This window comes from Pongo abelii, chromosome 7, assembly GCF_028885655.2.
Source record: "Pongo abelii isolate AG06213 chromosome 7, NHGRI_mPonAbe1-v2.0_pri, whole genome shotgun sequence".
Classification (NCBI taxonomy): Eukaryota; Metazoa; Chordata; class Mammalia; order Primates; family Hominidae; genus Pongo; species Pongo abelii.
Genome location: NC_071992.2, coordinates 114619561 through 114631857, shown reverse-complemented (window position 1 = coordinate 114631857; position 12297 = coordinate 114619561). Strand labels below are relative to the sequence as shown.

Here is a 12297-nt window from a genome sequence, read left to right as displayed (position 1 = left end):
CTTCTGTCACAGTAAGGGACAGTAAGGTTGATGTTTCTCAAGGAGGCTGTTCCTGCTAGGTCAGCAGTAAATGTTTGCTATAAGGATTTTCCTGGAAAGTACTCAGTGGAAAGACCCGTGGTTCCCTTTAGTCCAGGATGGCTTGATCCTGGTGTTATTTCTGGTGTCCCTGGCCCCTTCTTACAAGGATTTTCTGACTCTGAGTGGGTACTAATGATCAGTGCTGTACTAGAATCTTAGGAGAATGAGTTCTTTTGTGTAGAAAGTGATACTTTTTGCTCCTTATTTCGGGTGTCCCATGGAGTGAGTAGGAGTTCTGAGTGTACTTCACACTTGCCTCTTAAAGTTCTAAGCCACAGCATTAACAGGATATGCGTTGTGGGATTAGACCATTAAAATTTTCATGGCAATCATGTGCTGCCACATTGTAATCTCTGATTAAATACAGCATACACATCACGCTCCATTACATCTTTTCTAAATCTTTTGATTGAATTATAAACATTTTATGATTTTTCCACATTATAATATATAGTCCCCTACATAGACTATCCCTTCTACCTTAACTAAGTAAATTAAGTTTACAAAGGTATTTCCTTGGCTTCCCTTATTGGTAAGTTGCCCAGTTTTCACCTTTGTTGCTATTCTTCTTGGCATTTCTCCCAGTTCTACTTCCCTTTCGTCAGTCAGGCCCACCTTCATACACTTTATTTTTATATTGTGCATTCTTCTGCAGGCAGACTGCCTGTGATTGCCAGACCTGCAGTGAGCCCTTCTTCCCTGTCAGAAGCCTGACCCCGTAGCATGCTGTAACAGTGGTTATTTGGAGTGATGTGGTTTAGTGGAAAGACCTTTGGATGTGGAGCAGGAAGACCAAGCTTCAGTGCTTGGGTTGTTACTTATTAGCTCTGTGACCTTGGGTACATTGTGTAACTCCTCTCAGCTTCAGTTTCCTAATCCTAAAATTGATCTAATATCATATTACTTGCTTTACCTACATCAGTGTTTTCTTGTGGGAAAAAAACATGGTAAGTGTCAGAGGACTCTGTAACCTGTAAAGTTCTATACAAATGTAAATTGCCACTTTTTACTGTTAAGGTAAACACTTTAAAAAGTGGTATTTAGTTTTAAATCACAAGTGATTTAAGAATTGTATGATGTTTGTTGAAATAGTGGATATTCTTCAGCATTAGAAAAACATATTAAAAGATCATTGTGTCTTATCTTTTGTTTAACTTTAGGAAATCAAGAAATATATATAAGTTAATTTTCCAGGAAATGGAAAGTTAGTTCCTTGGATGGCAAATTTCTAATTTTAACAGTTTTATATGGAGATCTTCTAAAATTGTGTTGCATAATTATCTGTACTTTTAACTAGAGTGTACTTTTAACTAGAGTGTACTTTTAACTGCTCCATTCCTTTTAATTATATAAATTATAGAGAAAAACATAACATGAGCACATTGTAAAAATTTCAAATAATACGAAAGGGTACAAAAGAGGAAGTTAATGTCTTCACATCCACCCTTCAATTTTACTTCCTTGAGGTTGTGTCAGTTAATTTCTTGTGGATTCTTTCACCACATATGTATGTATATCTTGTTTTACACAAGGGATTAATACCATATGTGATGTTTTATACCTTACCATTTTTCATTTTCAACTTCTAATATATTTTAGATACCTTCCCATACCAGTACATATAGGTCTTATGTGTGTGTAACAGAATGTATTTTTTTCAGTCTCCTGGATGAAAGTGACTTCTAACTTTTTAGTGTTTTGTTGCTATAGTCAAAGCTGCAGGGAACTTTTGTACATATGTATTGGCATATTTGTGTTGTGGTCATTGGATGTATTACATGAAATGGAATTACTGAGTCAAAGGACATGTTCATTTTTTATAACAATTTTTTGGGAGAACTGAGAGGATGCTAACTAAGCAATATATGATTCTTTAGTGCTAAGGCACTTTCAGTTGTGGGAAAAGACTCTAGATAGTCTATAAGACCTACCTAAATTAGGAAAGATGGATTTTGCTTTCGGCACCTTTTGGCTTCTCTGCGTGCTCTGACTCTTCTTCATCTTCTGAATAATTTTGCTTAAGGTGTTCACTATTAATTCCACCACACAAATCTCTCTTAGGATTCTAAGCAAGGTTATAGACCTGTTACTACTACTCCTCCTCCTACTACTGTTATTTTTACAAATTATTTTATTATTAAATTCTCCACTTCTGTTTTCCTCCTTTTAGTCTTTGTCTGAGAGCCTGCTGTCAGAGTTTTCTTCCTAAAAGTTCAGATATGATCGTGTCATCTTTCCACTTAAAAATATGTAGGTGTATAAAACAGTTTGGCCCTAATCTGACTTCCCATTTTGCACTATTTTACCATACACATTATGTACAAACACAAAGAACTATTCACTGGTAATGCACTTTATGTATTTTTATGCCCAGTGCCTTTGCACATGCCTTATGTATCTTTCACTCTTTGGTCACCTGATAAACTTTGTTCACTCTTTTAGAGTCATCTCTGTGAAGTCACTCTCAAAAGTCATCTCTGTGAAGCCCTTCCTGAGCGGTAGAATGGTGAGGTAGATGGTTGAGGCTGGCAGGAATTGTATCATTCAAGGCCTTCAATGTTGTATTAGATGGTTTGGATTTTAAGAGTACTGGTTCTGATGCGTAATCAGCTTTAAGAACTGCTGTCCTGGAGTGCTCCTGTTGCTAATCCTGTTGTTGCAGGCATCGCTTAGTATTGTAATTTATTGTTCCTTTTCCCTTCCCACAAAATTCTGAGTGTCAGGAAGACAGCGATCATGTAACAGACTTTCAGTAAATTCTTGTTAGTGCCTACCTTCTACAGTTCTGTTTGGGTGTTAAATGAAATGAAACCTGTGGAGTGGCTGAGTAGTAAGAACTCAATAAATGCAAGCTGTCATTGTTATCACCATTGTTAACACTGGGTAGATTAATCCTGACTTGAGAAATATAGGGTGATTTCTCGAAAGAGGCAAAGTTTGATCTAGGCCTTAAAAGACTGTGTAAGGATTACATTGGTGAGTTTCTATCAATTTTTAAGACCTTATGCAAGTGCCTATGAAAGTAAAACTTAAATGAAGTATCTGTACTTATCTGTTTATGGCATTTGAAAGGGGGATGTATGTCTAATTTTTTGTATCCTTACTATCTAATAGGTATTAAATGTAGAATTAATGCATCATTTTATATGCATAAGTAATTATGTCCAAAAGGTAGAGTTTAGCTAAGATTGTGAAAGACTTATTAGAAAATTAAAATTCTTAATTTTGTGTGAACTTAAAACCTCACTTGAATTCATTTTTACTGATCTAAAAACATTAAGGCAGTATATATATTTTAAAACCATTTGTGCATGTGCCCTTGAGACAAGTTGGTGGGTGTATTTTTATCAAAACCATATACACAGTGACATATTAAATGTATCATATTATTATACTAATCATGTGACTAAAGAAACAAAAGTAACCAGAGGACTAAAGCCTATCAAAACCATCTTTTTGTTTTTGTACAATGAAATTCTTCTTAAATTTGCCAGTGAATTCATACCAATTGAAACCAGATGTAGACTTCCGTCTTTTAACGTATTAGCTCAGCTATAAATGTCTTATTTTCATCCCTGATTGCTGAGTATTTCATTCATGGTTTATTATCTCTCTACCACCCTTCTTTAAAAAAATACAACAAAACAGACTATAAAATGTGATTCAAAGGATTTAAAAATGACATCGCACCGTTTGTATAGTGACCTAAATGAAATTAAATCTGTAATGTATTGAGGATAACCTAATTAAATCCACAAATGAAGTACTCTGTTGATAAAATATTTTGTATTCCAATCAATAGTGTCCACAAATTTTTTTTTGTTTGTTTTAAGGGATTCTTAACAGATACCACTGAAGGAAGTGCTAGCTGTGATTTGAGAATGGATCTAACGCTTTTCTATCTTGGAACTGAATTCTTACATTACCTTCTTCTATATGAAGCAGATCCTCTCTCATGTGTTTTCTCCCTCTTGGTGTTTTCAGTATAAATCTGACCATTTTGAAATAGTTGGGTATGGACCTATCCAGCCTCATGAAAAGTCTTACAGATATGAGAAAGGTACTGCTTTAAATTTTATGTCTCAATAGGAAGAAGTAGTTCTTTTCGTTGCCAAATAAAAATCTAGCCACTTTTGGTGATTGGCTGGGCTTATATGTAAATGAAATTTGTTAAAACAGCTAGAGATTATTTGAAAACAAAACTCCGTCTATCTAGGAAAATGACTGTCAACTTCTTTATTTTTTAATAACAAAAAGGTTAACATATGTCCAAATGACATGAAATGAGCATGATATAAACATCTAGATCAGAACCTGCTATATGGTGTCCACTAAGTATACGTTCTTATTTCCTTCCACTCTCCTCCTTTTCCATTAGTGACACACAATACTTGTAGAGTGCCTTATACCTTGATACAGATATTTCTCTTGTCTAAAGTTCATTTGGCACCATTGATATTTAAAAGAGACCAAGTAAACATTTATCTTCCAAATTTGCTAAGATTTGTCTCCGTTTTGGTACAAGGCTGAAATTTGGCCTATCGCTTTTTGTCATTTTTCTCATTGTAGTGGAAGGAAGAAAACTGGGCCTTACTTGGTTTCTAAGTGCCATTTTATAATTGTTACATTTCTATTCTTTAGTTCATTATTTGAGTTACTCTATTAGTAGTCTTTCCTTTCTCTGGATAGTGAGCTACTTTTTTTATTTAAAGCTTGATTTTAATGCCACTTCCTCTATCTGTTCCTAATTAATTGCACTCCTTTTTGGTTATGTTTCACTTTGAAAGAGCTTTTTATGATCATTTATGAGTTTCTAAGTCTGTATTTCCTGCTAGATTGGAGCCTCATGAGGTTAGGTTAGAGATTTAAAAAAAAATTAAATCTAGAGTGGATGCTAAATAAATGATTTTTCAGTGGATCAATGTTACCTAGTGCTTCTTGGAAAATACTTCTGAATTCTTATGTCACTTTTACACTCTGGTTTACATTCTGGTTATATATGTGCCGTTATTCTCAGCAATATTGTAACCCCTGGGGTAATTTTATATTTGATACTTTATTGTTTTAATTTGCCTTTCTTTGATAATTAGGGCAGTGTAATAGTTGCCATGTATGTTAATAAGCTCTTTTTTTTAGTTTTGTGAATTTTATATTCATTTCTTAGGCCTCCTTATTTATTAAGATTTTATTGTTTTTCTGAAGGTTTTATATGAGCTCTTTATGTTCTAAATAAATAATTATATATATTAATATCTTGCTATGACTATTTTTTTCTTTTTAAAAATTTATTTAGTTTTTTTTAGAGACGAGGCCTCACTATGTTGCCCAGCCTGGACTTGAACGAACTCCTGGGCTCATGTGATCCTCCCACCTCAGTCTGCTGGGTAGCTGGGACTATAGGCCTGTGCCACCATAACTGGCTATTTTTCTGAGTTTTCTAAGGTTATGTAGAACCTTGTATGTATTCTAAGCTTATGTATTTTAAGTTTTTGTGTAGACAAAACTAATAAGTTCTCATAATTCTTTCTTTGCTTTTTTTGATTAGAAACTATCTTTCCTGCTTAGTGATTTGAAACTTACTTTGGTTTTCGTCTAAGTATTTTTAAAATGTTTAAATCTTTGATTTATATATTTGTTTTAGCAGAATTAAGCATCTGTTTTCAATAAAATGCTCATAAAGCCACCCATTAATATACTCAGGGTGAAAGGAATTAAAAAAAATATTGGCCAGGTGAGTGTGTTTACTTCTACAATTCATTAACAGGTATATTTGTTTTGTTTGGCTGGCATACCATTGAAAATAATTTAAATTTGAATGCTGAGCTGGGGCAGGTACTCTGTCTGATATTCAGGGGTGATTTTTTTTTACTGCCTGTTTATGGCTGGTATCTGTTCTTACTGTTGTTTACCACTGGTAGCTGTTTTGATTGGTTGGTATTGTGGTTGGCAACTGTTCTAATTAGACATTTGCTTTAATGACTGTCAGATATTTTGAATATCACCCTTAGAACAAGTCTTCAAACCCCCAATTTTTCTTTTTTTTTTTTTTTTTGAGACGGAGTCTCGCTCTATCGCCCATGCTGGAGTGCAGTGGTGTGATCTATGCTCACTACAAGCTCCACCTCCCAGGTTCATGCCATTCTCCTGCCTCAGCCTCCCGAGCAGCTGGGACTACCGGTGCCCGCCACCACACCCGGCTAATTTTTTTTGTACTTTTAGTAGAGACGGGGTTTCACTGTGTTAGCCAGGATGGTCTCGATCTCCTGACCTTGTGATCCACCTGCCTCGGCCTCCCAAAGTGCTGGGATTACAGGCGTGAGCCACCATGCCTGGCCCCAATTTTTCTTATATTAGACTAATTCATATATTTATGTTTGTGACATCTGGCAGTGGTGGGATGGAAGTAATATTGATTGTTGAAGAAATGTGAGGTTTGCTACTTAGTAGTTGTATGACATTCGGTAGTCCATTTAATTTCTCTGAATTTGTTTCCTCATCTGTTAAAAGGAATAATAATAAGTGTTTCTGCTTATTTACTTGAGTAGAGAAATCACATAAAATACTTTTTATAAACTGTAAAGAAATATAAAAATTTAAGACAACAGTATGCCTTTACGTTCTAGAAAATATTTCTCCACCTGTTTATTGTTGTTTAAAGTGATTTTATTGAGGGATAGGAACTTTTCATTTCATAATTGAATTTAAAAGTCTTAAAGTACAGATACTGCTTGTAAGCCTTAATACTAAATTGGGTTGTTAAAATAAATTTAAATTAAGCTCTATTCATGTACTTGTATGAATGACTGGATATTGCATCATTTTTTGATTAAGGAGAATATGAAGCGAATGGGAAGACATTGACTCTCTGAAGTAGTGGGAGGGATTTGTTACCAAAGGGAGGAAAGCATAATGAAAGAGAGGCTGTATAAACTTCAGATCTGCACGCTCCACCTTTAACAGTTCAGAGCCAAATTCAGGTTATGCCCTCAGATATTCTTGTCTGCTCATTAGGACTGGGATTATCAGTTTCCTTGTCCGTGTGTACCCAGCACCTTGAAGAGTATCAGCGCTGTGTGGAGCCAGTCAAGAATATATTTACTGAATGAACACATAGATTGATGCCCAAATGAGTGGGAATTTTATTTAGTGAGGATTGCCTCTACATGAAGATACTCTGATAACATAGAATCATAGAGTTAGAATGACCCTTTCAGTCATTGAGCAAAGCCAGACAGTTCATGAATTAGTATAATATCCCTGGAAAATCCTCCTTTAGACTTGCTGTGGATTTGTCCAGTGGCTTTATAGCATTGAAATCAGACAGATCCTAAGACCCTGAAGTACAGTCAGTTCATTTAATTCTGAACATTCTTTAGTAGAGCAGTGAAATATAGGGTACAGGAGCAGAGATAACAAATCAGAGTTAATAGAAAATTAGTGACTTATTGGTTGGAAATAGTAGAATGTTAAGAGATAAAAATTGAAGTCTAGGTAATTAAAAAGGTCTGTACTGAAGTAACTAAATAAGGCACAATTTTATGGGCTGATGCTGCCTTTATTAACACCCCAAGCTTTTTAGTCTTTATACAAAGAGTGGAGGATGAGGACAGATGAGAAAACCTAGGTGCATATGACAGCACCACCACCTTGCCCACCGTCTGTAGTGGTCCATTGTGGTGGCCCTAAACAACACTCCTACCTCCCACTCCCTCACATTTGGCTGCACACCACTAACTTAGAAAGATTGGGAACATCAGATGAAGGTGTCTCCTTTCTTTTTGTATCGACAAGTCTATACCCATTCATTCATTATTTATCAAGTGCTATCTGTATGCCAGGCATAGTTCCAAGCATTGTGGATACATCAGTGAACAAAGTGTTCACAAAACATTCTTGTGGACCCTTTCTAGTGCAGTACTGTCCAAAAGAAACACAAGCCACATGTAATTTTAAATTTCTGAGTAGCCACATTAAAAAAAGTGAAATTAACTTTCATAATGTATCAAACATATTAATATATAACAATATTATATAATATGAAATACCATATTTAATACTTATTATATTAAACATTAACATTTTATATGTTCAACATTAATATATTAATATCATAACATGATATGTAAATAGTGGGTAATCAATATGTGAATTTTTAACAAAATAGCTTGCATTCTTTTTGTACTAAGCCTTGATCTTTGGTGTATATTTTACATTTACAGCATATCTGAAATTAGAATACCCACGTTTCAAATGTTTAGGAGCCATGTGTGGTTAGTGGTTACTCTATTGGATGGTGCAGCTTTAGAGTATGGTGCTTGCTTTGTCTGCGCTGTCAAGTCAGATCATCCAGTCTGAGGTAGAGAATAAATTCCTGGAAGTACCAGAATTTTCAGATAATCCAGACTCCTTACCTATGGCCAGTAAAGCCTTTCATGATCTGGTCCTTACCTGTCTCTCAGATCTCATCTAGAGCTAGTCTTCTGGTGCATTAAACTTTGGCCTTCTTTATTCAACTCAAATATGGTGAGCTTTTTCTTGAATCAAGGCATTTTCCCCCCTCAGTTTTATTTTTATTGTGCCAAAATACACATAAACAAAATTTGCCATCTTAGCCATTTTTAAGTGTGCAGTTCAGTGGCATTAAATACATTTATAAAGTTGTGTAAGCATCCCCATTATCCATCCCCCTAACTCTTTTCATCTTGTAAGACTGAAACTCTGTACCCATTAAGCACTAACTGTCCATTCTGTGCTACCTCGGCCCCTGGCAACCACTGTTCTACTGTCTATCTCTGTGATTTTGGTAACTCTGAGTATTTCATATAAGCAGGATCATACATTAGTTGTCTTTTTTTGTGACTGACTGACTTCATTTAGCATAATGTACTCAAGGTTCAGCCATGTTGTAGCATATTGCAGAATTGCCTTCCCTTTTAAGGCTGAATAAAATTCCATTGTATGTTTCTACCACATTTTACTTACTCATTTGCCTGTCAAATGACATTTGGGTTGCTTCCACTTTTTAGCCATTGTGAATAATGCTGCTATGAACATGGGTGTATGTTCATCGTGAGGTGAAACTTGTTCAAAAACACCTCTTTGAGACCCTGCATTTAGTTCTTTTGAGTATTTAGCCAAAAGTGGAATTGCTGGGTCAAAAGGTAATTTTATGTTTAACTTTTAAAGGAATCTTCATACTATTTTCCACAGAGGCTGTACCATTTTACATTCCCATTAGCTATACACAAAGTTTCCAATTTCTCTACTTCTTTGCCAACATTTGTTCTTTTCTGTCTTTTGATAATAGCCATCATAATGGGTGTGAAGTGGTATCTCATTATGTTTTTGATTTATATTTCTCTTATGATTAGTGATGTTGAGGATCTTTCCACATGCCTCTTGGCCATTTGTATATCTTTGGAGAAATGTCTATACAAGTCCTTTACCCATTTTTGAATTTGATTTTTTTATTGTTAAGTTTTAGGAGTTCTCTATATATTCTGTATATTAATGTCTTATCAGATACGTAATTTGTAAATGTTTTCTCCCATTCTGTGGGTTGTCTTTTTACTCTGTTGATATTGTCTTTGGATGCGCAGGTTTTTTTTTTAATTTTCATGAAGTCCAATTGTTCTGTTTTATTCTTGTGTTCTCTGTGCCTTTTTGGTCGTATCTGAGAAATCATTACCAAATCTAGTATCATGAGGTTTTTGCCCTGTTTTATTTTTTCCCAAGAGTGGTATAGTTTTAGGTCTTATGTTTAGGTCTTTGATCCATTTTCAGTTAATTTTTGTATATGGTGCTAGGTAAGGATTCAACTTATTCTTTAGCACACGGATATCCAGTTGTGCCAGCACTGTTTGTTGAAAATACTGTTCATTTCCTATTGAATGTTCTTGACACTCTTGTTGAAAATAATTTGATTATATATATAAGGGTTATTTCTGGGTTTTCTGGTCTGTTCCATCCATCTATCTGTCTGTGTTTATGCCAGTATCACATTGTTTTGATTACTATAGCTTTGTAATAAGTTTTGAAATCAGGAACTATGAGAATTATAGCTTTGTTCTTCTATTTTCAGTATTGTTTTGGGGCCCCTTGAGATTTCATACAAATTTTAGGATAACCTTTTCTATTTCTGCAATAAACATCATTGCGATTTTGATAGGGATTACATTGAATCTGTAGGTTGCTTTGGGTAGCATGGGCATCTTAAAAACATTAAATTTTCTTATCTATGAAGATATGATAGGTTTTTATTTATTAATGTCTTAAAATTTTTTTTCAGCAGTTTTCATTGTACAGCTATTTCACCTCCTTGGTGAAATTAATTCCTAAGTATTTTATTCTTTAAAGTAAAGAAATTCTATTTCTATTGTAAATAGAATTTTTTTTGTAGTTTCCTTTTCAGATTGCACATTGGTAATGTATAAAAATCTGATTTTCGTGGGTTGATTTTGTGTACTGCTACTTTGTTGAATTTATTTATTAGTTCTTTTTTTAATTATACTTTAAGTTTTAGGGTACATGTGCACAACATGCAGGTTAGTTACATATGTATACATGTGCCATGTTAGTGTGCTGCACCCATTAACTCATCATTTAACATTAGGTATATCTCCTAATGCTATCCCTCCCCACTCCCCCCACCCCACAACAGGCCCAGGTGTGTGATGTTCCCCTTCCTGTGTCCATGTGTTCTCATTGTTCAATTCCCACCTATGAGTGAGAACATGTGGTGTTTGGTTTTTTGTCCTTGCAATAGTTTGCTGAGAATGATGGTTTCCAGCTTCATCCATGTCCCTACAAAGGACATGAACTCATCATTTTTTATGGCTGCATAGTATTCCATGGTGTATATGTGTCACATTTTCTTAATCCAGTCTATCGTTGTTGGACATTTGGGTCGGTTCCAAGTCTTTGCTGTTGTGAATAGTGCCGCAGTAAACATACATGTGCATGTCTCTTTATAGCAGCATGATTTATAATCCTTTGGGTATATACCCAGTAATGGGATGGCTGGGTCAAATGGTATTTCTAGTTCTAGATCCCTGAGGAATCGCCACACTGACTTCCACAATGGTTGAACTAGTTTACGGTCCCACCAACAGTGTAAAAGTGTTCCTATTTCTCCACATCCTCTCCAGCGCCTGTTGTTTCCTGACTTTTTAATGATTGCCATTCTAACTGGTGTGAGATGGTATCTCATTGTGGTTTTGATTTGCATTTCTCTGATGGCCACTGATGATGAGCATTTTTTCATGTGTTTTTTGGCTGCATAAATGTCTTCTTTTGAGAAGTGTCTGTTCATGTCCTTCGCCCACTTTTTGATGGGGTTGTTTGTTTTTTTCTTGTAAATTTGTTGGAGTTCATTGTAGATTCTGGATATTAGCCCTTTGTCAGATGAGTAGATTGCAAAAATGTTCTCCCATTCTGTAGGTTGCCTGTTCACTCTGATGGTAGTTTCTTTTGCTGTGCAGAAGCTCTGTAGTTTAATTAGATCCCATTTGTCAATTTTGGCTTTTGTTGCCATTGCTTTTGGTGTTTTAGACATGAAGTCCTTGCCCATGCCTGTGTCCTGAATGGTATTGCCTAGGTTTTCTTCTAGGGTTTTTATGGTTTTAGGTCTAACATGTAAGTCTTTATTTAATCCATCTTGAATTAATTTTTGTGTAAGGTGTAAGGAAGGGATCCAGTTTCAGCTTTCTACATATGGCTAGCCAGTTTTCCCAGCACCATTTATTAAATAGGGAATCATTTCCCCATTGCTTGTTTTTCTCAGGTTTGTCAAAGATCAGATAGTTGTAGATATGCAGTGTTATTTCTGAGGGCTCTGTTCTTTTCCATTGATCTATATCTCTGTTTTGGTACCAGTACCATGCTGTTTTGGTTACTATAGCCTTGTAGTATAGTTTGAAGTCAGGTAGCATATGCCTCCAGCTTTGTTCTTTTGGCTTAGGATTGACTTGGTGATGCGGGCTCTTTTTTGGTTCCATATGAACTTTAAAGTAGTTTTTTCCAATTCTGTGAAGAAAGTCATTGGTAGCTTGATGGGGATGGCATTGAATCTATAAATTACCTTGGGCAGTGTGGCCATTTTCACGATATTGATTCTTCCTACCTATGAGCATGGAATCTTCTTCCATTTGTTTGTATCCTCTTTTATTTCATTGAGCAGTGGTTTGTAGTTCTCCTTGAAGAGGTCCTTCACATCCC

At 35.3% G+C, this 12297-nt stretch overlaps 1 protein-coding gene across 3 annotated transcripts in view; it reads left to right on the top strand.

The window, feature by feature from the left end:
• Nucleotides 1-12297, top strand: part of STK3 (serine/threonine kinase 3) — a 355868-nt gene that overhangs the window by 93228 nt on the left and 250343 nt on the right. Inside the window, exon 1 of one of the 3 annotated variants that reach the window (XM_063726297.1) lies at nucleotides 5731-5812. Coding sequence (XP_063582367.1) covers nucleotides 5750-5812 — 63 coding nt within the window. The 5' untranslated portion in view covers nucleotides 5731-5749. 3 annotated transcript variants of the gene reach the window in all.